Source organism: Buteo buteo, unplaced genomic scaffold, assembly GCF_964188355.1.
Source record: "Buteo buteo unplaced genomic scaffold, bButBut1.hap1.1 HAP1_SCAFFOLD_87, whole genome shotgun sequence".
Taxonomy (NCBI): Eukaryota; Metazoa; Chordata; class Aves; order Accipitriformes; family Accipitridae; genus Buteo; species Buteo buteo.
The window spans coordinates 34,308-61,664 of NW_027439251.1; the positions used below are offsets into that span (position 1 = coordinate 34,308).

Below are 27,357 nucleotides of genomic sequence, written 5' to 3' on the forward strand. Positions count from 1 at the left end.
TGGCCCAGCAGGAAGATGGAGATGGCCTCACAGCAAAACTTGCCTGTAAACCTGGAATAACTGGCAAGTGCTGGAAATGGCCAAAAAGAGACATTGGGAGTTACAAAGACCCCAAGCCACCCTACCAGTGTGTCCACATCGCCAAGGGCACAGACCAGCGTCTTCTGTGCTCTGCACCTGCGTGTCTTCCATGCTTGCCACAAGCCCTGTCTCTGCACTACAAACCCCCAGTGTCAGTTCTTACTCTGCATGGTCACATGCTACAAGCTATACTCTGGTATTTTTCTCTCCTGGGCACTTTCCAGCCCAGCACAGCTCCCCCTAAACTATTCCCACCTCCCCTGACCTCCCTCCACCTCCATTGCGCTCTCCCCAGCGCAGCCCAGTCTGCCATGGCCCCACAGCAGTGCCCACCACAGGGTGCAGCAGAACTCTGGGCACTCACCCCACAGCCCCAGACCCTCTGAAGGGCACAGAAGCTCCTTGGGGGTGGAGAGGGGTGAGCCCAAGAGGTGGGGGGCATCTGTGGCACAATGCCTGAGGAGATCCCCTTGTATGATGGAAATGCTGCAATGGAGGCCAGCTCTGTCACACAAGTGCCCACTGCCTGTCCTTGACTGCGGCCACAGGCCTGCCACACAGCAGGACTCTAACCATGCTTGAAGAGCACTCAGGCCTTCCACCAACCCAAGGGTTCAAAAGGAAAACATGGAAGTGGGAAGAGAGCAGCTCGGAAAGACCAAGCGCTGGTGCTCCCAGACAGTGCTGCTGCGCCAGGACTCTTTTCTTCTTCCCCTCTGCACACAGGCACTGCTCCCTGCAGCTGCAGAGAAGGTCGTGGAGGAAGGATCTCAGAAAAACAAGTCATTGCAGGGCCCTTTATTTTGGTTAAATATATAGAGGATATGGCTTCTCATTTGCACAGCCTCCAGGTCACAGAAAATCTGCATAGAGTGTGAATTAGAAACCAGAGGAAGAAACTGTTCTTTGTGGAAAGCATTCAGATAAGTAAAACAAAGCAAAAGGAGCAATCAAAAACCATACTCAAACCCTAAAATCACCATAAAAAACCCACCAGATAACAGGCTGGGCTTGTAATGAGATATGAGTCCTATGCAGAAGACAACATGCAGTTCATTTCTTCTGAACAGTATCCAGTGATTAGTTTTCTCAGGGCATCCTTGATCTCACGGTTTCTCATGCTGTAGATGAGGGGGTTCAAGGCTGGAGGCACCACTGAGTACAGAACTGCCACCAGCAGGTCCAGGGATGGGGAGGAGATGGAGGGGGGCTTCAGGTAGGCAATCATGACAGTACTTATAAACAAGGAGACCACAGCCAGGTGAGGGAGGCAGGTGGAAAAGGCTTTGTGCCGTCCCTGCTCAGAGGGGACCCTCAGCACGGCTCTGAAGATCTGCCCATAGGACAGCACAATGAAAACAAAACACCCAAATGCAAAAGAGATACAAACTGCAAGAACCCCAGTTTCCCTGAGGTAGGCATCTGAGCAGGCAAGCTTGACGATTTGGGGAATTTCGCAGAAGAACTGGTCCACAGCATTGCCTCGGCAGAGGGGTAGTGAAAATGTGTTGGCAGTGTGCAGCACAGCAGTGAGAAACGCACTGCCCCAGGCAGCTGCTGCCATGTGGACACAAGCTCTGCTGCCCAGGAGGGTCCCGTAGTGCAGGGGTTTGCAGATGGCAACGTAGCGGTCGTAGGCCATGACAGTGAGAAGAAAATACTCTGCTGACATCAAAAAGAGTAACAGAAAGACCTGTGCAGCACATCCTGCATAGGAGATGGCCCTGGTGTCCCAGAGGGAGTTGGCCATGGCTTTGGGGACAGTGGTGGAGATGGAGCCCAGGTCAAGGAGGGAGAGGTTGAGGAGGAAGAAGTACATGGGTGTGTGGAGGCGGTGGTCACAGGCTACAGCGGTGACGATGAGGCCGTTGGCCATGAGGGCAGCCAGGTAGATGCCCAGGAAGAGCCAGAAGTGCAAGAGCTGCAGCTCCCATGTGTCTGCAAATGCCAGGAGGAGGAACTGGGTGATGGAGCTGCTGTTGGACAATTTCATCCTCTGGGAATAGGGTGCTGTCAAAGTAGAAAAAAGACAGTGAAGAGTTAGGGCATTATTCTCTGAGCAATATCAAAGCCATTTCCCATAGACCCTCCCACTCTCACACACACAGATCCTTTTCCTTTTTTGGGAGACCTTCCTTCAGGTCTGTGGCTGGAGCCCTGCTTGGTGCTGGCCGAGTGTGCAATGAAGATCAGGGCCTCTGCCCGTTGGCTCTTGAAAAGTCAGCCCTGCTCTGCAGCAGTGGGTTCATGGGAACTGTTGGGGCAGGGGCCAGTCTGGTGTTTGACGTACTTTGTCAGTGAAACCGCTCCTAACCCAGAAGGGCTTGTCAGCATCTGCACTCCCAGTGCTAAGGAACCAGGAAGGTAAAAGTAGTTTAAGAGTTCTAGGGTTTTTTACAGCTGCCCACATCACCCCTGGGGAGTTTTCTTAGATCTTGGGATCCTTCAGCATTTCTGCTGGACTCCAGGAGAACAGCGTGAGCCAGGCAAGGCAAGAGAATTGCCTGTGGCTTAGTGCAGAGAGAGGGGGAGCTGCTCTGTCCTTCTCTCTAGTTCCCACTTTCACTGTGCTTGCACCTTTCTGAGATGGAGGGTGATCACGCTCCCATATTTTACCCTGAAAAGCCATGAGACACTGTTAAGAGCAAAGACATCCACTGCAGACCAACAAATGTCTCCCCCTTTCTCAAAGTCTCAGCACCCTGCTTCTAGCCAAGGACACACAGGGCTCATTTCACCAACCCAAAAGCATTTCCTCAGTCATAGCATCTCTGTGCTTCTCCATGGGGCTTTCAGATCACAGAAAGCTGCTATGAGACAGGTTTGCATCCTGCAGGGCAGCTGACAGCTTGGAAGGACGCCCTGAGGTGATAGCCAAGTGATCTGATGTGATGGCATCTCTGTAAGGAGAATCAGCTCATTCCCCAGCCCCACAGACAGCAGTGAGCATAACCCCTCAGATGATAGGAAAGCTGGGACACTTGTTCCAAGCACACACCTGTGTGGGAGGATGCACAAGATCAGTGTGTGACTCTGCAGCTGAAACTCCCACCCCCAGAGAACCTGACAGCAGGAACAAGGTAACAGTAACACAGGCAAGCGGAGAACCAAGGAGAGAAGCAGTGATGGTCTGTCTCAGAGAGGCAAGGGGAGAGGCAGCTGAAGTCTCAGGAAAGATTTACCCTTACCCAGCTGTGCATGCCACCTCCCAGACACCAACACAGCCAGGCAGTTGTTCTCAGTCCCTGTGCTCTACTTCAGGAGGCCTCTATCAGCCTTACTGATCCCTCAGAGTTACAGCTCAGGAGTCTCAGTGAGCTGTTCAAGAATGACAGCTCCTCTTCCATTTCTCCTGAAAATTCCCCAAGACTAGGAAAGAGAAAATACAGGCTCTGGAAAGCTCCTTAACTATACAGCAATCCCTGCTTTGAGCTTGCCCGTGAAAAGTGCCCTCGGAAATGTCCTGCGGATGATCTGGAGCTGTGATCCGCTTGTCAGCAGAAGGACCCTGCCCTGCTGGGGGTTGCTTCTTCCACCCACAGCTTCTCCCCACTCTGCTGTTGGAGCTCCCCAGGCAGGCAGAGTACTTACCCTGACCAGCGGCAGAGTCCCTGCCCCAGCACACAGACCCCTGGCCACAAGGACCCTGCTCAGAAGGACAGCCCTGGGCACCCCTGGCTGCACACCCACCTTCACACTCTGCAGCCATCCCCGGGTGAAGGCAGCTGACATGCCCTGTCCCTCTGAGGGTGCAGCAGGGAAGCTGTGCTCCAAAGCACGTCCTTTTTCTCTACACTGCACAAACTGTGAGTGGTTTCCTGAAAGATCCGCTAGGCTGTGGGATGTGCCAGATTTAGGACATCATTCCAGGAAGCACAGCTGCATTGCCCTGCAGCCAGAGACTTACCCTGTTAAAACCTGTGAAAAATTTTCTCCAAGTTAGGTCTTCTCTGTCCTCCCACCCCAGGCTGCCTTTAACCTCTCTCTCTGCCTCACTTCTCTCCCCTTGGTGCCTGCAGGCAGTGCCCTCAGCCCTGCTGCGCTTTGCAGAGGAGCTGCTCCTGGGCAGAGCTGTCTCTCTGCAGTGCTGCCTGCTTGCCATGAGCTCCCTCCAGCCCAGGAGCCCAGCCCAGCTCAGCAGCAGAGGACCAGCCCAAGGCAGCACTTTCTCTGCCCCCTCTGGGCTCCCTCCAGGTGTCCCTGGGGCTCCAGGGGAACCTGTTTGGAAACAGGCTGAGGCAATCACTGATGTTCCTTCCCTCAGCTAGGGAGAGCCACTTCTTTCCTGAAATAAAATTGTCCTCTCAGAGACAAAGTTACATTTACATGTGACACTTTTTTCTTTCCAGAAATATAATCCTTCTCTCAGAGTTACTTTTAATGTATCAATTTTTCATGTTATTTTTTAGACAGGATACTCAGAGAGTGGCAGGCAGGGATCTCCTTTACACCTACAGAGAGAATGGTTCCAGGGGTCATTGGTGGCATTTCATCCTGCGTATCTACTCATGGCATTTGAAGGAGGCTCAGCTCCCTCCCATGCACACCACAAAGCCACAGGAGGTGGGATTCCTCTTGCCTCACTTCAGGTGTGAGCAGAATGGACACCTGCATGTGAGCTCTTGTCTCAAGCTCCCATCTGAATTAAAGGAGAGGAAAGGTAGTAGTCAAGTGTTCAGATGCAAATCCCTGGTGCCATTTGAACTGCCAGAGGTGGTCCAAGATACATGTAGGTAACAGCAAACTGTAATGGAGAAGTTCATAGAGACAGGGCAACACCTTGGGAATCATGTATGAGCCTGGTGGGAAATTCCTTTGGCCAAGTGACATGACAGCTTATGCCCAACCAAAGGCCAAAAGAGCCTTTTCCTTCTCCTTATCTTCATGGCACTAGATACAGGTATTCATATGAACGACTGCAGTCATGTACCATAGCGAGAGCTGTGTCTCTCTCTTTTCCATCAGTTGAATTTACTATACCTCCACTGACTATAATGGCATGTGTCCCAGTTTGTCCCCACATTGTCTAACAGAATTCAGGGCAGGTCCTCTGTTTAATGTCCAACTCCAGGGCCACAGAGCTACATGAGATGCCAATGCTGGCAGGGGCCTCACAGGAGCCGCAGAAAAGCAATTCCCATTCAGAGTGGGTGCGTCATAGACATCCCAGACGGCATCACAGAGAGTGTGATTTGGTGCCTGTTTGCCATACACTAAAGCCATCAGTCAGAGGCATCAGTCATCAGATGCCATCAGAGAGCTAGGTCTGCTTCTCCACCCAAGAGCTGCAGGCATTGCATGAACAGGGGTTTTTACTCACTCCCTTGATGATCCAATCAATGAAAAGACCAAAAATTTTCAGAGTGTGCCTGGACACATCTTGTCTTCAAGCACATCATCCTCCAAGCACAGCAATGGTCCATATCAAAACTCAGTGGAAGCTCAAAAAGTATTTCAAGGACACCAAGATGAAGTTTTGATACTTCAGGATCTGTTAAAGAAGAAAAAGAGATAAGGTAGGACCACTGCTGAAATGAGGAAGAGTAGCTCTAGATAGATCTGAGGTACTCTACGTCACAGCCTCGGTTAATACCAGCCAGGTCTCCCAGGCCTTTGAGCTGTGAGGCAGGACTCTGGAGGAGAAGAACCAGCAGTGGATGGGGATCAAGCACGGGGTTACTCAAGCAAACTACACCCTTACCAGACCATGGGAACCATAGGGGCTGCATCCAAGGGTGCTGAGAGAGTGTTTTTCCCCACGAGGTGCTGCTCTCTTGTGATCCCAGTCAGAAAGGCACTCAGACTCTCAAGTATCTCTTAAAATGATGTTCAGGGGTAGACGTGGCCTCACTGCTGCACCAGTGGGGTAGACCTGGTCTCCCAAACAGCACGAGCGGCATAGACCCGGCCTCCCTACCTGCGCGGCTGGGGTAGAACAGGCCTCCTTAACCACACAGGTGAGCTAGACCTGGCCTCCAAAACAGCGCGAGTAGCATAGACTTGTCCTCCCTAACTGCATGGGTGGGGTAGATCTGGCCTCCCTACCCTCACGGGTGGGGTAGACCTGGCCTCCCTAATAGCGCGAGTGGGGTAGACATTGCCTCCCTACCTACGCGGCTGATGTAGACCAGGCCTCCCAAGCCGCGCAGTTGGGGTAGACCTCGCCTCCCTACCGGTGCCGGTGGGGTAGACCAGGCCTCCTTAAATGTGCAAGCAGGGTAGACCTGGCCTCCCTACCAGCAAGGACAGCGTAGACCTGCCCTCCCTAGTTGAGCGGGCGGGGTAGACCAGGTCTGCCTAGGCAATGGCAGGGTAGACCTGGCCTCCCTGCTGGCGCCAGTGAGTGGACCTGGCTACTTTAGCCAAGCAGGCAGGGTAAACCTGGCCTCCCAGCTGGTGCTGGTGGGGTAGACCAGGTCTTCCTATCCATACGGGCCGGGTAGGCCTGGCCTCCCAACCAGTGCCAATGGGGTAGATTTGTTCTCCCTAACAGCACGAGAGAGGTATATCTGACCTCCCAGCCCACATAGGCCGGGTAGTCCAGGGCTCCCTAACTGCATGGGCAGGCTACACCTGGCCTCTTTAACCATGCGGGTGTGGTAGAGCTGGCCTCTCTAACTGCACAGGCAGGGTAGACCAGGCCTCCTGAATGGCGTCGGTGGGGTAGACCTGGACTCCGTAACCACATGAACGGCGTAGATGTGGTCTCCCTACCCGCACAGGCGGGGTAGACCAGCCCTCCCTAACGGAAAGTGCAGGGTAGAGATGGCCTCCATAACTGGGTGGACAGGGTAGACCTGGCCACCCGTTCAGCACCGGTGGGGTAGACCAGGCCTTCCTAACCGTGTGGGCAGGGTAGACCTGGCCTCCCTACTAATGCAGGCGAGGTAGACCAGGCCTCCCTATCGGCTACGGCGGGGTAGAGATGGCCTCCCTAACTAGGTGGGAGGGGTAGACCTAGCCTCCCTACCCACGCAGGACTGGTAGACCTGGGCTCCCTACCAGCAAGGGCGGGGTAGATGTCGTCTCCCTGATCGTGAGGGCGGGCTAGACCTGGCCTCCTGAACCACGCCAGTGGGTTAGACTAGGCCTCCATAAACACGTGTGTGGGGTAGACCAGGCATCCCTAGGGCGCCGGTGGGGTAGACATGTTCTCCCTACCTGAGCAGGCCAGGTAGACCTGGCCTCTTCTAACACACAGCCAGGGCATACCTGACCTCCCTAACCACGCGGGCGGGGTAGACCTGGCCTTTCTACCCGCGAAGGCGAGGTACAACAGGCCTCCCTAACTGCATGAAAAGGGTAGACCTGGCCTCCCTTACGGCACCAGTGAGGTAGACCTGGCCTCCCTAACATCGCCAGTGCGGTAGACCAGGCCTCCCTAACCACGCGGGTGGGGTAGACCTGGCATCGCTAACTGCACGGGCGGGGTAGATGTGGCATCCCTCGCCAAGCGGGTTGGAAAGACCTGTCCTGCCGAACTGCAAGGGTGGGATGGAACTTGCCTCTCTAACTGCACAGACGGGGCAGACCAGGCCTGCATATGGGCAAGGGCAGGCAAGACCTGGCCTCCCTTCTGGTGTGGGGGGGCAATCCTGGCCTCCCTATCTGTGCAGACGAGGTAGACCAGGCCTCCATTACCGGCAAGGACAAGGTATACCTGGCCTCCCTACCGGCATGGACGGAATAGGCTAGGTTTCTTTACCCATGCGGGTGGCGTAGACTTGGCCTCCCGACCTGACCATCTGGGGTAGGCCTGCCGTCCCTACCTGATCCTGTGCGGTAGTACCGGTACCCCTACCAGTACTCCAGGGTAGTACCGGTACCCTTACTGGTACTCCAGGGTAAGGGAGTTCTACTGTGCACTAGTACCGTTAGCCCTACTGGTACTCCAGGGTAGTACCAGTACGCCTACTTATACCCCGGGGTATAACTGCTGCCCCTACGGGGGCGTGGAAGTAGACCCACCCTCCCTACCTGACCCTCTGGGGTTGGCCTGGTACCCCTACCTGATGCTCCGGGATAAGCATGGCATTCCAACCTGCGTGGATACGGTAGACCAGGCCTCCCAGCTGGCATGGGCGGGGCAGACCTGACCTCCCTACCCACGCAGACTTTGCAGAACTGGCCTCCCTACCTGACCATCAGGGGTAGGCCTGGCATCCCTACCTCATTCTCCGGGGTAGTATCATTACCCCTACTGGTACTCCAGAATAGCACCGGTACCCCTACTTGTACCCCAGGGTACACCTGCTGTCCCTATTGCCACTCCAGGCTAGACCAGGCCTCTCTTACGGGCACTGGAGAGGTCGACTTGGGCTCCCTACCTGATGCTCCGGGCTCGGCCTGGCGTCCCTACCTGACGCTCCGGGGTAGTACCAGTACCCCTACCTGATCCTCTGCAGCAGTACCAGTAGCCCTACTGGTACTCCAGGGTACACCTGATGTCCCTATGGGCGCTGCCGGCTAGACCTGGCCTCCCTACCTGAACCTCTGGGGTAGGCCTGGTGTCCCTACCTGATGCTCCAGTATAGGCCTGGCATCTCTACCCGTGTGGACGGGGTAGACCAGGCCTCCCGACCTGCGCGCGCAGCGCACACCTGGCCTTCCTAGCCGCGCAGACCACGTAGACCTGGCCTCCCTGCTGGCGTGGGCAGGACAGACATGGCCTCACTACCCATGCAGACAGGATAGACCTGGCCTCCCTACTGGCAATGGTGGGGTAGAACTGGCCTCCCTACCTCAAGGGCAAGGTTGACCTGGCCTCCCTACCCACGTGGATGGGGTAGGCAAGCCTCCCTGCGGGCAAGCGTGGGGTAGACCTGGCCTCCCTGCCAGCGCGAGCGTGCTAGAACTGGCCTCTCCACTTGATCATCAGGGGTAGGCCTGGCGTCCCTACCTGATCCTCCAGGGTAGTACCAGTACCCCTACTTGTACTGCAGAGTAGTATTGGTACCCCTACTGGTACACCTGCTACACCTGCTGTCCCTACTGGCGCTCCAGGTTAGACCTGGCCTCCCTACCTGATGCTCCAGGCTTGGCCTGGCATCCCTACCTGATGCTCTGGGGTAGTACCGGTACCCCTACCTGATCCTGCGTGGCAGTACAGGTACCCCTACTGGTACTCCGGGGTACACCTGATGTCCCTACGGGCACGCGGGGGTAGACGTGCCCTCCCTACCTGACCCTTTGGGGTCGGTCTGATATCCCTACCTGATGCTCCGTGTTACGCCTGGCTTTCCTACCCATGTGAGGTGGGTAGGCCAGGCCTCCCAGCTGTCAAGGGAAAGGTAGTCCTGGCTTCCCTACCCTTGTGGACAAAGTAAGCAAGGCCTCCATACCGGCAAGGGCGGGATTGATATGGCTTCCCTGCCAGTGTGGGTGGGTTAGACCAGGCCTCCATACAGTCAAGAGCGGGGTACACCTGGCCTCCCTGCCTGCGTGGGTGGGGTAGACCTGGCTGCCTTACCCATGTGGATGAGGTAAACCAGGCCTCCATACCAGCAATGGTGGGTAGACCCGGCCTCCCTGCTGGCGTGGGTGCAGTACAACTGGCCTCCCTACCTGACCGTCGGGGGTAGGCATGTGTCGTGGTTTAACCCCAGCAAGCAACTAAGCACCAGGCAGCCGCTCGTTCACTCCCCTTCCCCCCTCAGTGGGATGGGGGAGAAAATCAGGAAAAGAAGTAAAACTTGTGGGTTGAGGTAAGAACGGTTTAATAGAACAGAAAAGAAACTAATAATGATAATGATAACACCAATAAAATAACAACAGTAGTCATAAAGGATTGGAATGTACAAATGATGTGCAGTGGAATTGCTCATCACCCGCCGACCGACACCCAGCTAGTCCCTGAGCTGCGATTCCCTCCCCCACTTCCCCATTCCTATACTAGATGGGATGTCACATGATGTGGAATACCCCGTTGGCCAAATTGGGTCAGCTGCCCTGGCTGTGTCCTGTGCCAACTTCTTGTGGCCCTCCAGCTTTCTGGTTGGCTGAGCATGAGAAGCTGAAAAATCCTTGACTTTAGTCTAAACACTACTGAGCCACAACTGAAAACATCAGTGTTATCAACATTCTTCACATACTGAACTCAAAACAGAGCACTGTACCAGCTACTAGGAAGACGGTTAACTCTATCCCAGCTGAAACCAGGACAGCCTGGCATCCCTACCTCATCCTCCGGGGTAGTACCGTTACCCCTACTGGTACTCCAGGGTAGAACCAATACCCCTAGTTGTACCCCAGGGTACACCTGCTGTCCTTACTGCTGCTCTGGGCTAGATCAGGCCTCTGTTACAGGCACGGGCGAGGTAGACCTGGCCTCCCTACCCGCACGGGTGCGGTAGACCTGGCCTCCCTACGACCGCTACCAGGGTACACCTGGCGTCCCTATCGGCAAGCGTGGGGTCGACCTGGCCTTTCTACTGATGCGTTGAGGGTAGACCTGGCCTCCCTACCCACGAGGGTGGGGTAGATCTTGCCTGCCTACCTGATCCTTCGGGGTAGTACTGTTACCCCTACTGGTACTCTGGGGTAGCACCAGTACCCCTACTTGTACCCCGGGGTACACCTGCTCTCCCTACTGCCTCTGCGGGCTAGACATGGCCTCCCTACCTGATGCTCCGGGCTCTGCCTGGCATCCCTACCTGACACTCCGGGGTAGATCCAGCACCCCTACAGGTACTCCGGGGTATACCTGCTGTCCCTACGGGCTTGCAGGGGTAGACGCACCCTCCCTACCTGACACTCTGGGGTAGGCCTGGCATCCCTACCTCATCCTCCAGGGTAGTATCATTACCCATACTGGTACTGCGGGGTAGCACCGGTACCCCTACTTGCACCCCGGGGTACACCTGCTGTCCCTACTGCCGCTCCAGGCTAGACCAGGCATCCCTTAAGGGCACGGGAGAGGTAGACTTGGGCTCCCTACCCACACAGGTGGGGTAGACCTGGCCTCCCTACTCACCCGGATTGGGTACAACAGGCCTCCCTACAGGCGCCGGTGGGGTAGAACTGGCTTCACTGCTGTACCGGTGGGATAGACCTGGCCTCCCTACGGGCAAGGACGGGGTAGACCTGTCCTCCCTAGCCAAGTGGGCAAGGTAGACCAGGCCTCCCTTCCAGGAAGGACGGGGTAGTGCTGGCTTCCATAACCGAGTGGCGGGGTAGACTACCTCTCACTACCGGCAAGGACAGGTTAGCCTGGCTTCCTGACCCGCGCCTGTGGGGTAGACCTGGCCTCCCTATACTGTGCGAGTGGGGTACGCTTGGCCTTCCAACTGCGCCGGTGCGGTAGAACTGGCGTCCCTATCCGTGCGGGCCGGGTAGACCTGGCCTCCATAAACACTCAGGCGGGGTACACCAGGCCTCCTGACCGGCGCCTATGGGGTAGAACTGGCCTCCCTAACAGTGCGAATGGGGTAGACCTGGCCTCCCTACCCGCGCAGGAAGTGTAGACCAGGCCTCCCTACTGGCTGAGTGGGGTAGACCTGGCCTCCCTACCTGCGTGTGTGGGGTAGACCAGGCCTCCGTACCAGCGTCGGTGTGCTAGACCTGGCCTTGCTGCTTCACTGGTGTGGTAGACCTGGCCTCCCTAGTGGCCAGGACAGGGTAGACCTGGCCTCCCTAGCTAGCGGGAAGGGTAGAACAGATCTCCCTACCGGCAAGGGTGGGGTAGACCTGGCCTCCCTGCCGGCACCAGTGGTGAGACCTGGCCTCACTAGCCAAGCAAGCGGAATACACCTGGCCTCCCTAACCGCGCGGGCGGGTAGACATGGCCTCCCTACTGGCGCCGCTGGGGTAGACCTGGCATCCCTAAACACGCGGGCAAGGTAGACCTGGCCTCCCTAACCGCGCGGGCAAGGTAGACCTGGACTTCCGACTGACGCCGGTGCAGTAGACCTGGCCTCCCTACCCACCCGTGTGGTGCACAACAGGCTACCCTACAGGCGCCAGTCAGGTAGACTTGGCTTCACTGCCGCGCCGGTGGGATAGACCAGGTCTCCCTACTGGCAAGGACGGGGTAGACTTGGCCTCCCTGCTGGCGCAAGTGGCTTGACGAAGCCTCCCTAGACAAGCGGGCGGGTCTCACGGTCCACTCGGTGGACTCGTGATGGTTCCTTTGCTACGATCTCGAAAGTGCAAAATTAAGGTGACCAACACCAAAGGGGATAGCAGTAATCACGCAGTAAAACTCTACTGTATTGCCTGTGAGGACGCACGCGATAGTTAGAGATGGGTGAAAGAAAGGAGAAAAATAAAGTTTAGAGAGAGGAGAAAGAGAGGTTATAGCTACCACCGCTGATCTCACGACGTCCAAAGGGTCCCGGGTCCAGCTGATGCTGCGTCGTCGATCGTCGTGGTCCTTGGTGGGGAAGCTTCAAACTTCCATTATTCAGAAGTCATCTTTTATGCTTAGTAACACACCTTGCTCCACCTCTGCCTCAGGAGTCTCCACCCTTCTCAGAATACAATTATCATATCTCCGCCCTTCTCAGAATACAATTATCATATCTCCACCCTTCTCAAGCGAGGCTATCACGCAGGCGCGGGGTCAGTGTCCGAGGCATGGTTAGTCTTGGAGGTGGGTAGCCTTCGACCAGGAGGTGTGTTTTGGTATTATAATGAAGCAAAGTTCATCTAAAGTTCATGATTTCTTTGTCGGTGTTATGCCAACAGTGGCAATTCATCCTTTTGGACAGTAGCTATGCGGTTATCTCTATCGGTTCCAGCCAGGTACCTTCCAGGAACCTTGTACCGCACATTCTGTTCTTGGAACTGGCCGCTGCGCTCCAAACGGGCCATTGTCAGGTAATGTACTGTTCATGTTCCTGATGACAACGTTGAGACAATGCTGATTTTCTGACCGACTCTTACAGATTTATGGAGCGCCTCAAGACTACCAGCATCTCCCCAGATCTATGGAGTTCCCTGAAACTGCCAGCATCTCCCCAGCTCTATGGGACACCTCGAAACTGCCATCATCTCCGCAGATCTATGGGGCTCCAGGAAACTGCCAGCATGTCCCCAGCTCTATGGAGCTCCTCAAAACCGCCGATGTTTCCCAGGATCTGTGGGGCATCCTGAATATGCTAGTGACTCCCAGGGCCTGTGGGGTGCCGCGAAACCACCAGTGTCTCATACGATCTCTGGGGCGCCCCAAATCTGACGGCATTTCCCCAGATCTGTGGGGCTCCTTGATACTGCCATCATCTTCCCAGATCTATGGGGCACCTCAAAACCACCATCATCTCCCCAGATCTATGGAGTTCCCTGAAACTACCAGTATCTCCCCAGATCTACGGGGCTCCCTGAAACTACCAGCATCTCCCCAGATCTATGGGGCTCCTTGAAACCACCATCATCTCCCCAGATCTATGGGGCTCCTCAAAATGGCAGATGTCTCCCAGGATCTATGGGGCACCCTGAATACGATAGTGACTCCCAGGACCTATGGGGTGCCACGAAAACGCTGGTGTCTCGTAGGATCTATGGGGCACCCAAAATCCGACGGCATTTCCCCAGATCTATGGGGCTCCTTGAAACTGCCATCATCTCCCCAGATCTATGGGATGCCTCGAAACCGCTGATGTCTCCCAGGATCTATGGGGCACCCTGAATATGATAGCAACACCCAGGGCCTATGGGGTACCCCGAAACCGCCAGTGTCTTGTAGTATCTATGGGGCACCCTGAATATGATGGTGACTCCCAGGGCCTAGTGGGGTGCCCCAAAACTGCCACTGTCTCGTAGGATCTATGGGGCGCCCCAAATCCAACGGCATTTCCCCAGATCTATTGGGCTCCATGAAACTGCCATCAACTCCCCAGATCTATGGGGCTCCCTGAAACTGCGAGCATGTCCCCACATCTATGGGGCTCCTCAAAACCGCCGATGTCTCCAACGATCTATGGGGCATCCTGAATACGATAGTGACTCCCAGGGCCTGCGGGCTGCCCCGAAACCGGCAGTGTCTCGTAGGATCTCTGGGGCGGCACAAATGTGACGGCATTTCCCCAGATCTTTGGGGCTCCTTGATACTGTCATCATCTTCCCAGATCTATGGGGCTCCTCGAAACCACCATCATCTCCCCAGGTCTATGGGGCTCCCTGAAACCGCTATCATCTCCCCAGATCTATGGGGCTCTCCAAAACCGCCATCATCTCCCCAGATATAAGGGGCTCCAGGAAACTGCCAGCATCTCCCCACATCTATGGGGCTCCTCAAAACCGCTGATGTCTCCAACGATCTATGGGGCACCCTGAATACCATATTGACTCCCAGGACCTACGGGGCTCCTCAAAACCGCCGATGTCTCCCAGGATCTATGGGGCGTCCCAAATCCGACGGCATTTCCCCAGGTCTACGGGGCTCCTTGAAACTGCCAGTGTCTCCCCAGATCTATGGGGCGCCTTGAAACTACCAGCATCTCCCCATATTTTCAGGGCGTCTCGAAACTACCAGCATCTCCCCAGATCTATGGGGCTCCTCAAAACTGCTGATGTCTCCCAGGATCTATGGGGCACCCTGAATACGATAGCGACTCCCAGGACCTATGGGGTGCCCTGAAACTGCTGGTGTCTCATAGGATCTATGGGGCACCCCAAATCCGATGGCATTTCCCCAGCTCTATGGGGCTCCCTGAAACTGCCAACATCTCCCCAGATCTATGGAGTTTCCTGAAACTGCCAGCATCTCCCCAGATCTATGGGATACCTCGAAAACTCCGATGTCTCCCAGTTTCTATGGGGCACCCTGAATATGATGGTGAATCCCTGGACATACTGGGGTGCCCCGAAACCGCCACTGTCTCGTAGGATCTATGGGGTACCCCAAATCCGATGGCATTTCCCCAGATCTATGGGGCTCCTCGAAACCACCATCATCTCCCCAGATCTATGGGGCTCCTCAAAACGGCAGATGTCTCCCAGGATCTATGGGGCACCCTGAATACGATAGTGACTCCCAGGACCTATGGGGTGCCCCAAAACCACCAGTGTCTCGTAGGATCTATGGGGTGCCCCAAATCTGATGGCATTTCCCCAGATCTGTGGGGTGCCTTGAATCTACCACCATCTCCCCAGATTTACAGGGCGCCTCAAAACTACCAGCATCTCCCCAGATCTATGGGGCTCTTTGATACCGCCATCATCTTCGCAGATCTATGGGGGTCCTCAAAATGGCAGATGTCTTCCAGGGTCTATGGGGCACCCTGAATAATATAGTGACTCCCAGGACCTATGGGGTGCTCCAAAACCACCGGTGTCTCGTAGGATTTATGGGGCACCCCAAATCCGACGGCATTTCCCCAGCTCTATGGGGGCTGCCTGAAATTGCCAGCATCTCCCCAGATCTATGGGGCTTCCTGAAACCGCCATCATCTCCCCAGATGTATGGAGTTTCCTGAAACTGCCAGCATGGTGAATCCTGGACCTAGTGGGGTTCCCCGAAACTGCCAGTGTCTCGTAGGATCTATGGGGCACAGGGTCAGTGTCCGAGGCGTGGTTAGTCTTGGAGGTGGGTAGCCTTCGACCAGGAGGTGTGTTTTGGTATTATAATGAAGCAAAGTTCATCTAAAGTTCATGATTTCTTCGTCGGTGTTATGCCAACAGTGGCAATTCATCCTTTTTGACAGTAGCTATGCGGTTATCTCTATCGGTTCCAGCCAGGTACCTTCCAGGAACCTTGTACCGCACAATCCGTCCTTGGGACTGGCCGCTGCGCTCCAAACAGGCCATTGTCAGGTAATGTACTGTTCATGATCCTGATGACAATGTTGAGACAATGCTGATTTTCTGACCGACTCTTACAATGGGGCAGAGGGATGTGTATGCCTGGGCTTCTCCTAGATCCCGCCAGGATCACCGCAGGGGTGGAGGAGGTCCCAGCAGGGAATGGGGCAATGTTGAAGTGGGAGAGGGTGTTGGTGACAGCCACCTCCTCCCCGCTTCTCCTCTAGGGCCAGATCCTGCTGCTTGCAGCAGTACTGAGCTCCAGCAGCTCCCCACAGGGAACCCTGCCACAGACAGACAAGGCACCTTCCAGCCCGCAGCAGAGGAGTCTTTTTGGGAAGTGCCAGACGGGTGTGGAGACCCACCAGCAGGACCAGGGAGGGTGGTTCAGGTGCCAGGTCCTGCCCAGGTGTCAAACCCTTCCCCCTGCCTGGCTGCTATGTAAGAAGTTTCTCTGCCCATGGGCACTGGGGCAGGTGAAAGCCATAGCCAAGGGAGAGGAACCCTGGCTCATCTCCCAGCAGTGCCTCTTTCAGGGGAGGGACACAAAATCTCCTCTGCCATGGAAATGTGCCCACATGAGCATCCTCCCAGATGAGCCCTTCTCCAGGTCAGGGACTTGACCAAGGCTTCTGGCTGCAGCATATATCTCCTGGGGATCTTTTCTCCATCCGCCCAGCCCTCTAGCAGTTCTAGGGGAAAGGTGCCCCCATCCCCCCTGCTCCCATCCCTCTTGTACCTGCACACAAGTTCTGCCCTGACACAAAACCAAACTGACATCCCTGTCGAGGCAGCAGGCGGGCAGGGGTGGGAGCTGGAGGAGAGCAGGAGGAGGGGGTCCCAGGGCTGCCGTGGCACCTTACAGCCTCTGCTCAGGAAGATGGCAGCTCAGTGCCTTGGCAAGAGTGCTCAGGGTCTGCGAGGGCCCAAGGCAGCAGGAGCAGCCCATGGAGACTGGAGTCCTGGCAGAGCATGAAGAAAGGGAATCCCAGCCCCGTGTGTTCCAGAAAGTGGCTCTGCACCCTGTGCTGGGGCAGTGGGAAGCAGAGCTGCCTCCTAACCATTGTGGGAGGTAATCCATGGGCCATGATACACCCTGGGGCTGGCTGGGATGTTCAGGGCACTGCGGCCACCTCAGAGCTCACTTCTGTGGGGTCACAGCCCAGGGCTTACCCTGACATGGCAGCTCTATCATGGCCTCTGCGCTATGGGACCAGCACGGCCCAGGCCCTGCCTGGGTCAAAGAGCAGCTGGGAAACCCTAGGACAAGGAAATGGGTGCTCCCACTGCAGTGCATCATGGGAGCTATCAGAGAGCCATTTTGACTAGAAACTGCCTGTGGCCAGTAGGTTGGAAATGTCTCTGTCAGCAGGATTATTCCCCAGCGACCATGGGCTCTCGCAGCCCCACAGCCTGACCCCAAGCCTGCTGTCCCTGAGACATGCCCATTTCCCCACCTCCATGACTTTGTTCTCTGCTCCTCCTGATCAGCCTCAGGAAGATGCCCTGACACTTGGGCAGGCAAGCACCAGCTCCGGGTCAAAGCTGAACACAGCTGTTCTATTATGAACAAAGATGATGCACAGCATAAAAAGGGGAATAAAAATAGAGGAAAATTCAGGCGGTTTCTGTTGCCCCTGAGCCAAGGGAGATGGTTCCCTGGTGCTCACGGCTATCCCAGCTCCACAGACCTCTTCTCCCTCCTGGCTGCACCCAGCTGCACAGCAGGGATGGGCTCTCATGGCCTGGGGCTCCGGGACTGTTGTGCACAGAGCTCCGGTGTCACAGCCATTGTGTCCTCAGGGGGATGTGCCAGAGAGACCTCTTCAGCATCATCATAGCCCATGCTCACCAGGGACAAGGGCCACGAGCCTCCTTCAGCTCCAGGGACCCCAGCACTTCTCCAGGAGCGCAGGCTGGCCCCTGCAAGCAGCAAGGCAGGACATTGCAGTTCACCCCATGGGGTCTCTACATCATCTTCCTCCAGGCTCCTCACCACATTCAGCTCCTTCTCCTACCCCTAGTCCCTCCAAGGAAAACTCCCAGGACAGGTTCCCCCTTCCCAGGAGGCTGGGGTCTCAGGACAGCAGTGACTTGAATGGCACCAGGGATGGCATCCCAGGAACAAGCAGTGTTAAATTTCCCTCTCACCTCCGGGTGCATCCCTGAGCTCTGCTCCCTCCTCTGGCTCCCTGGGCATTTCCCTCTCTCCCTGCCCAGAGGCAGCATCCTCCTCCAGATCAGAAACCTCCCCGGCATCATCATAACCATCTGCTGGGTCACCTCTGGGTGGGACAAGAACATCTGAAAAGAGAGGGGAGCTGGTGACAGTGAGAAGATACATCCTGCAGAGCAGAGGACGGGAAGATGTGCAGGGACACAGGTCTGAGACACTGGTGTTGGCAGCACCACAGGAGACCCCCATGTCCTCCCCATCTCCAACAGTAACACTCAGTGACACCTCTGTCCATCACATGTCTTCAGGGAGATCAACTCCTTCTTGCCTCTGTTACCTGCTGCTGATCCCAGACCATCCTCCTCCTCGCTGACTCCAGGGTAGGGCTGCAGCTGGGTCAGGGACTCCTCTGAATGGGAGCCTGGAGAGATGCACGCTGGCTGTTATGAAGTGAGCCCCGCTGACCTGGCTCGTGGTCAGTGCTGCTGGGGAAGGGGGACCCGCAGAGCTGGGGCTGCATGGGGAGGAGGGCTGGGAAATCAGCCTGCCTCCCTGGGGCAAACCCTGTCTCAAAGGTGCTCCCAGAGCTGCCCTAGGACAGCCCTTTCCTTCACTCCACGCGTGTCACATGGGGTGCAGGGGCAGGAAGAGAGGGGATGTCCAGTGGGACAGGCAAAGCTGGTGGGGAGAAAGCTCCCCTCCCAGGCCAGGACCTGGATGCTGTCCCCACAGACCACATGGCCCCAGCATCACAGTGGGCTGGGGGCTTCAGGGAATCAGCCCAGGGTTGGGGCCAGGGGAAAGGGTCCTGCAGATGTGCCTCCAGGGAGGACCCACACCCACCTGAGCGACCAAACCTCGCCTGCTTCTCCCACACTGGGCTGTAACTGATCTCCTCATACACAGCCTCTGGGAACATCTCCTGAGCACTCCTGGAGCCTGGGGACAGAGGCAGGGCTGGCACAGGGACAGGCAGAGGGGCAATGGGATCACACTGCTCTGCCCCAAACCTGTTTCTTGGGCCAGCCCAGGACTGGCCCGACGGCGCAGCCCCACTGCACTGTCCAGGCACATCTGCCACATCCCCAGTGAGGGCAACATCACTGTGGAGATTATCTGGGGCAGTGTCACTCTTGCATCATCCCATCGGAGACAATGCTCATGCGCCTCTGGCCCCAGGGTCATGCACCCCTTGTCTGACCCTGGAGCAGCTCCCATGTTTCCTCTCCACCTGGAGCTTTCCCCTATCTGTCCCATGGGTCTAGAGTAGGGCCCATGTCCTGCCAGGGGGTGGGCAGAGCTGGGCAGAGGGGACAGCCTGGGGGCCTAACACCATGGGGATGGACCCTGATACCCTGCACTCCTCCCATCATCACCCTTGTCCCAGAGCACCCCCAGCACTACCCAGAGCACTGCCAGCCTTGGCCATCTCCTCTCTGCTCACATATCTCCCAGCCCCGCTCTGCCATTTCTGCTGTCTCTCTCCTCGCCTCATCGCTACCTCCCCCCATTTCTGGGCTCTCTCCACCCCTTGCTGCCGGTGCCCCATGGCCAGGCAGTCAATGGGATGGTGCATGGGACAGGTGGCAGCACATGGTCTCATCCCCCCAGCTCTGCCTGTGTCCCTCACTGACACCCTGCAGCCCTTCCAGGAGGTATCTCTCTTCCCCTGGGACTGCTGTGGAAAGACCAACCTCTGCACCCAGCCCTGGTGCTTAGCGCTTGCCCAGCCAGGAGGGCCAGGAGCAGGCAGAGAAGGACCCCCAGGATGATGCAGATGATGATGGGCACTGAGATTCTCCTGATGGCAGTCAGATGGCCCTGGGGGGAATCTGCGTGGGCAAGAATATGGAAAGGCCAGCACCACACCTGGGTGAGGGGAAAAAAGCACCATTCCTGACCCCCATCACACAAGGCAGCAGGGGGTGGAGGGCCCCAGGGATGAGCGATGGAGAAGCTTCTACCCTGAGGAGTAAATTACAACCTTCCCTAGCCCCTCACCACCAGACCAGTGCCTTCTCCTGGGAGTTTCACACCTCAGCAAGGAGCCCCTTCCACCCAGCTGTGGGTCACAGTCTGGCCCTGGGGATACCCAGCCGCAGGGGAAGACAAGTTACCTGCTTGGGGTGGGGATGCTGCTGTCCTGGGTGTAGCTGCAGAGGAGGAAAAGGAGAGCTGGGCTGAGAAGGTGGCTGTGTGGGTACCGGGGACCCTCCTCCCCAACACACCGTGTGTGTGTCTGTGCATGTCCCTGACACATCCCACCCAAATTGCCCCTCCTGTAGTGCTAGAAAGAGAGGCTGGGAAACAGCTCATTGCCTCTGCTCTGGGTGTCAGGCGGGATGGCACAGGCAGCCCAGGGGATAACCCTGGGGCTGCAGGGCCCCACAGGCAAGGGCCAGAACACATCCAGTTCCACCGAGGCTGCTCCCCACTTGGCACCAGGCTCCTGCACTCCACAGGAATGTTCTTGCTCTTGGGAGGTCAGGGGCCATGCCAGGACCAAGGCAGCAAAAGGTCTTCCCCAGCTCCCTGCCAATACCCAAGCAAGGGGTCCCAGCCCTGCCACTCACCTGAGCAGTTCACAGCAGCATCTTCCTTATGCCGGCAAGCACCACCATCCCCAGGCCGGGCCCAGCAGTCCTGCAGAGACAGCTCTGTCCCCCGGCACTCCACCTGCTCCAGCCAGATGGGGCCCGTCCCCATCCCAAACGCAGCCTCATGCAGGGCAGACACCGCGGGGCCACAGCCCAGCTGCCTGCACGCCACCTCGGCATCCCGCATGTCCCAGGAGTCGTCGCACACCGTCCCCCAAGAGCCACGGTGCCAGACCTCCACTCTGCCCGAGCACCTGTCCTCACCTCCCACGGCACGAATCTTCTCCCTGTCTGGAGAAGGCAAAGACCTCCCATGGCACGGAGACAGCAGGCAGAGCCCTGCCAGACAAGAAGCATCCACAGAGGAGCAGCTCCCTACCTGTGCACGTCGTGGAGTTGGGGCACGGGGCCAGCGGGATCGAGAGTATTTCTGGGCGTCTTCCTGAAGAAGGAAACATTGTGGTGAAAGGGCTGGTTTGGGAGATTGTGCAGAAGAGAGCAGGGCTGAGCTCTGCTCCTGCCTCCCTCTGCCATCTCGATCACGGCAGCAACTGAACCCTGGTCATTCATGGGACATGTACAGGACTGTGGGGGGACCCCAACTGCTCAGCCCCAAAAGGTCCCTGTTTAACAGAGCAGCAGGAACGTGTCTATGGAGGGGAGGCTCTTCTGAACCCTGTCGGGTCTCTTCTGAGACCTCACCTGGAGATGCCTCTGCCTCCCCCAGGTGCTGCTGGCAACCTGGGTGGCAACTGCTGCTGGACGTGTGTGGCTGTGATCGCTTTTCTGCCACCAGCAGCAGAAGGGACTGACATGGAAAGGAAAAGCCCCTCCAAGCTCTTTTTCTACATTTGGCTGTGCTCAACAGGGAACAGGAGCTAGAGTGACACTGGGCTGCCCAGGTGGCTCACAGTTACCATTGCAGGTGATGTGGGCCTCCTCTCGTGGGTCTTCACATGACTGTGGGTTCCAGGGAGCAGAGGGACACTGCCAGAAGGAGCTGGTTTTCTCCCCACACCGCACGTTATCCAGCCATGTAGGGCCAGACACCCTTCCATAAGGCAGCTGTGTTTCCAGGGATCCTCCGTCCCCGCAGCCCAGCTCCTTGCATGCCAGCGACACCGTGTCGAGAGTCATCGAGTTGGAGCAAATGCTGCCCCACGTTCCGTTGTAGAAAACCTGCAGGCGCCCGGAGCAGCCATCACTGTTCTCCAGCCTCAGGGCCACAAGCTCTGGAAGGAAAGCACCAAGAGGGAACAGGCTGGTCTGGGGCTGTGGGAGCCAGGACACCTCTGCACCCCCCGGGCCCACAGCTGGGTAGGGCCATGGCCAGTACGTCCGCCTTGCACCCAAGGGTAGAGAGAAGCCCCTGATGGACAGACACCCCTGCCCTTCCTGCAAATCCTCAGGGATGGCTGAGCTCCCCAGGGACCCACAGTGGGACTGAGGGTACCCATGCACGGGTGTCCACAGGACATGCTCGGGCAGGAGCTCAGAGGCAGCCAGGGACAGCCTTGGCCATGCCCGTCTCTCCTTGTGTCCTGGCCTCTACGGGAGCCAGCCTCCCACTACAGCTCCCGGCACAGACCTGAGCAGATGACTCCCGCATCCTCTTTGTGCCCGCAGTCGTGCTGCCCCCAGGGCCTGGCAGGGCAGTCCCAGAGAGCAGCTTCGGCCCCAGAGCAGTTCACGCCATCCAGCCAGATCTGCCCGGAGCCTTCCCCGAACTGAGCAGAGCCGGCTGCCTCCACTGCCCCTCCACAGCCCAGCTGGTGGCAAACGATGGCAGCATCAGACAGGTCCCAGCCATCGTCACAGACAGTCCCCCAGATGCCCTGGTAGTAGACCTCCACTCTCCCAGCACAGCGCCCGGCCCCATTCACCAGCCGGACCCTTCGGCTCCCTGTAGTGGGTAGAAACCCCAGTTGCTGTCAGGGGCCGGCAGCCCACCCACCCCAACACCTGGGGTGCCCGTGCAGCACCACTCACCCCAGCAAATGACTCCCACGTCCTCCGCAACCCCTGCCGCCGGTGCACTCTCGGGCAGGGAGGTGTTGCAGAGGGCCAGGCTGGCCTCGTGCCCTGCACACCGGACCCCTCGCAGCCCCATGGGACCCGACCCTCGCTCAGGTCTTGGGGGGTTGTAGGCTGTCCCTGCCTCTCCGCACCGCAGCTGCCGGCACACCACGCTGGCCTCCTGCAAGTCCCACTGGTCATCCAGGACTCTGCCCCACGTCCCATTCTGGAAGATCTCCACTCGTCTGTCGCACCGGCTCTCTCCACCCACCAGCCGCAGGGATGCAAAGCCAGCTGAGCCTGGGGAGAGCAGAGATGCCACAGGCATTGGTAGCACCAGGGAGCATGGCATCCTTCAGGGATGAGGGCGAGGGGGGATTTTCTGACCAAACACGGCAAGATTGAGCCTTTTGCTGACAAGAAGCGAGGGCAAAACCCTCTCTGCAGCTCACCCCCAGGTCTGCTGCTCCTGGGGGCACCCAGGCACCTGCTTCCTGGGTGGTGGGATGAGGCTCTGCAGAGCTCTCTCTGGGGATGGGATGCAGTTGTCTGCAGCCAGAGATGGAGCACAGCCCTGCAGCCCTGCTCTGGGCTTTTCCCACAGTAGGAGAAGGGAGGAGCCCAGGCCTGGTGGTCGTGCTGGGACCTAAGCCACTGCCCTGGGGGCAGATGCCTGCCTCCTTTCAGCCCTCAGCTCTCCCAAAGTAGAGCGGTCACTCTGAGCAGGCAAAGCCCTCCAGATGGCTCCTGGGGAAGCCAGGGTTTCTCCAGGGAGAAATTCAGCCTTGCACTGCTGTGGGACCCCTGCTTTGGGTGGCCACATCACACACAAAGGGCACACGGAGTTATGCAGCATTTTTCCAGCACTCACCTGAGCAAACGACAGCAGCCTTTTTCCCGTGGGAGCATGGTGAGGCCCCCAGGGTGATCACTGGGCACTGTCCCAGATGGGCTTCTGTCCCGTCACAGTGGAATGAGTCTCTCCAGACAGGGCCAGTCCCTCTCCCAAAATGCTCTCCTCCAGGAATGGACTCAGCAAACCCACAGTTGAGTTGACGACAGAGAACATGGGCATCCGAGAGATCCCAGTGGGAGGCACAGAGAGTTCCCCAGGTCCCCAACACCTGGATCTCTACCCTCCCTGCACATGCTGTGCTGCCGTTCACCAGCCTGAATCCTGTGTATTCTGGGGACAGAGGAGGAGGAGAGAGGGTGGATTGGTGCTTGTGTACCCTCAGTAGCTGGTGGAGAGGCCAGGGGGACAGCATGCCTATAACTGTGTCAAACGCTGTAGTAAATGGACTTCACTTGATCACATTGGTCTGTGTGTGATGTCCCCTGTGGATCCTCCGCAACATTTGGCGCCCGAACAGGGACCCTCAGATCAGCACTTTATCGTCTCTACGAGAATTTCTGGTGGAGCTGAACTGACAAGGGAGCGGAGGAGCCGGCCGAGAGTGTTCCTGCTGCCCCAGCAGGATGGCATGAGCTTCAGCTAAGCTGGGAAGCACAGCATGAGCTTCAGCTGAGCTGGGACACGCGTAAGTTTGAATCTCACCCTGATCAGGTGAGCGGTCAGAGAAGGAGATGGGGTTGGACGAAAGGCAGGAAGCAGTCCTAAAGCTCCTTCGTCATTTTCTCTCTGAGAGAGAACTGAAATTCGATAATTCTGTGTTAAAGGGGTTACTTTTATGGGCCTGGAAGAAAGAACTTATCCCGAGTGTAAATGTCACGTTTGAAGAAGCGAGCTGGGATAATATAGGCAAGGCGCTGTGGGACGCTACTAGCTGCAGGGGGGGTAAAGTAAAGGAGATGAAAAAATGTGCAGAGCACTGGAAAGTAATTCGAGACATGCTGGAGACAATGAGGGCGGACTGGCAGGCAGCTGCCGCTGCCTGCGCAGCGGTGACCCCCTCTGCTGCCTCCACGGCGACCACCTCTGCTGCCTCCATGGCTGCCGAGTCAGCATACCCCGCTGGATTTTGGGAGATATTCTCTACACAGCTATCTCTACCCCCCCGAGCATCCATTTCTGTTAATGCTAAGACGCCTGCACAGACACAGCCTTTGCCTATACCCAGCCAGGCCGCTGGTGCCGAAAAAATTCCCCTGTCTGTTACTCCGCAAGAAACAGGGGAATTAAGAGGGGGCCAATTGTCACCTGACAGATCCAAAGCCAACAGACTCGGGGGTGACTAATGCGGATAAACAGATTGTGGGGGAGAGGGAACCATCTCCATTGGGTAGTGTGATGGAAGAGCTGAGGGAGGTGGTGAACCAATTACAAAAACTGACAGTACCGTCGGAAGAACCAGAAGTGAGGGAGAAACGGTCATCCTCCCGAAAGGATGAACCAAGAGGACAAGAGAACGAAGATTCTCGCTGTATACCGGCTCCGCTTCCCCCTCCCGCCCCCTTCTCACCACCCCCTCCAGCGCCTCCCTCGGACCCTCCCCTCCCGCCCCCTCCCTCCTCCCCTCCCTCCTCCCCTCCCTTTCTGCCCCCCACTCCGCAGACTTGCAGTGGCGCGTGTCAGCCAGCCATGGAGTGGCCGTTGCCAGCCGTGGCCGCGGTCGGCCCCTGGGCAGAACCATCCGCGCCCCCGCCACTGCCCTTTAATCCATCCCGCCTCTTGGAACCACAGACGGTGAAACCAACTGTGCCCGCAATAGACGCGGAGTCGCCTGCAGTAGCTGCTGCAGAAGAAAGGCAGAGACATTGGAGGGGAGTAATAAAAGATACCATTATAGAAGGCACTATGCTCCAAGCATTCCCAGTTATTGAATTAAATGGACAGAAAAAATGGGAAGCGTTTGACTGGAAGGTCATTGAGAAATTAAAGAATGCTGTGAGTCAGTACGGAATCAAATCTGTGTTAGCTCACCAAATACTGCAATTCATTTTTTCTGCTGATATGCTGATACCTCAAGATATTAAACAGATAGCACAGTTGGTTTTGGAGCCCTCCGAAATGCTAGTGTTTTTCCGACAGTGGGAGACGTTCTGTGATCAGGAACAAGCAACACCACGACAACAAACAGATCACTTATGGGGAATAACCACGCAGATGCTGATGGGTACTGGACCCTTCGCATCAGGGAATGCTCAGTTACAATGTATCACTGAGGTTCATCATCTATCACAGATCTTGGCATATCAAGCTTTTCTTACCATACCAGACAATATGCGAAGCCATACTTTTACTCAGGTGAAACAGGAGCATAACGAACCTTTCGCACAGTTTATTAATAGACTGCATAGGGCAATCTATGACCACCCTGACAAGAACGAGGGCATGAAAGAAAACATGTTCAAAATGCTCGCTTTAGAAAATGCTACTGAAAAGACACGCAAAGCATTGTGTAATTTGCCGAAAAATGCAGACGTCGTTGATATGATAGAATACATGGATCGAGCAGTGGACTCACAGAAAACAGCCTATGTTGTCGCAGCTCCACAAGGAGCTACAAAAAAGCACAAGGCCAGTAAGACACCCTTGGTCAAGTGTTTTAACTGTGGCAAATGTGGACACATTAGGAGCAAATGTACAGCTTCTGCTGAGAAAGATGACAATACCACCAAGAATACAGGAAGAAGGGAAACTTTACACCGAGCACGGAGGCCCCTCGCGCGACGACACAAACGCAAGGGGCTTGGGCTGCCAGCCCTCAGGCAGCCTCGCAACCACCAGATCCGCCACTGCAGGGAGCTCCGGCGTGGATGTGGAAACCGCAGTAGACATTACGTTGATGGACACAGGTGTACACTTGGTGGATAGCAACATAAAGGGAACATTGGGGTTCGGGCTTAGTGCATTTTTAATGGGACGATCTTCAACAGCTCTAAAAGGAATTCTTGTAGTCCCAGGGCTTATTGATGCAGATTATTGTGGGACTGTGAAAATTATGATTCATGTTTTAATTCCTCCTGTTTCTATTCCTAAAGGTACCAGAATAGCACAATTAGTTCCATTCAGGTCGTGTGTTCCAAACGCAGGTGAAGTACAATGTGGAGATGGTGGATTCGGCTCCACAGGGAAACCGCAGGTATACCTTGCCATGCACATAACAAGACGTAAACCAGAACAGGCAGTGCAATTGGAAGGGCCTGATGGAGTTGGGCAAGGGGTGGTCCCCTTTCTGGTCATTCCCTCCATGGCCTTTTCAGGGATGGCCCTCACTAACATGCTCGGAAACTTGGAGGTTTGCTGCTGACTTTAAATCTCTAGGGGCTTCTTCAATCTTTCAGGATCTGCAGTTCAGGAAGTCAGCACCAGAGGGCTCATTAACGTGCCAAACACCCTCACAAGTCAAGTCACTGTGCAACATTTTCCTTTAAGCCTTTGTCACGGTCCACTCGGTGGACTCATGATGGTTCGTTTGCTATGACCTCGAAAGTGCAAAATTAAGGTGACCAACACCATAGGGGATGGCAGTAATCACACAGTAAAACTTTATTGCATTGCCCGTGGGGAGGCACGCGATAGTTAGAGATGGGTGAAAGAAAGGAGAAAAGTAAAGTAAACTTTAGAGAGAGGAGAAAGAGGGGTTATAGCTAGCACCGCTGATCTCAAGATGTTCTAATGGTCCCAGGTCCAGCTGATGCTGCGTCGCCGATCGTCGTGGTCCTTGGTGGGGAAGCTTCCAACTTCCGTTGTTCAAAAGTCATCTTTTATGCTTAGTAACACACCTTGCTCCACCTCTGCCTCAGGAGTCTCCACCCTTCTCAGAATACAATTATCATATCTCC

General features: G+C 56.3%; 2 protein-coding genes across 2 annotated transcripts; both read right to left on the reverse strand.

Moving 5' to 3' along the window:
- Window positions 1-1,111: 1,111 nt before the first annotated feature.
- On the reverse strand, window positions 1,112-2,074 carry LOC142027922 (olfactory receptor 14C36-like). The gene has a single exon (XM_075022081.1). The coding sequence runs from the start codon at window positions 2,072-2,074 to the stop codon at window positions 1,112-1,114; it is 963 nt and encodes a 320-aa protein (XP_074878182.1).
- Window positions 2,075-17,557: 15,483 nt separating this feature from the next.
- LOC142027923 (antigen WC1.1-like) lies at window positions 17,558-22,936 on the reverse strand. Its single transcript, XM_075022082.1, has 10 exons — window positions 22,543-22,936; window positions 22,181-22,495; window positions 21,510-21,824; window positions 20,972-21,034; window positions 20,569-20,883; window positions 19,690-19,827; window positions 18,839-18,934; window positions 18,333-18,416; window positions 17,971-18,123; window positions 17,558-17,742 (listed from the first exon to the last, which is right to left on the reverse strand). Exons 1-10 carry the CDS (start codon window positions 22,934-22,936, stop codon window positions 17,558-17,560), a joined length of 2,058 nt encoding a protein of 685 aa, XP_074878183.1.
- Window positions 22,937-27,357: the final 4,421 nt, after the last annotated feature.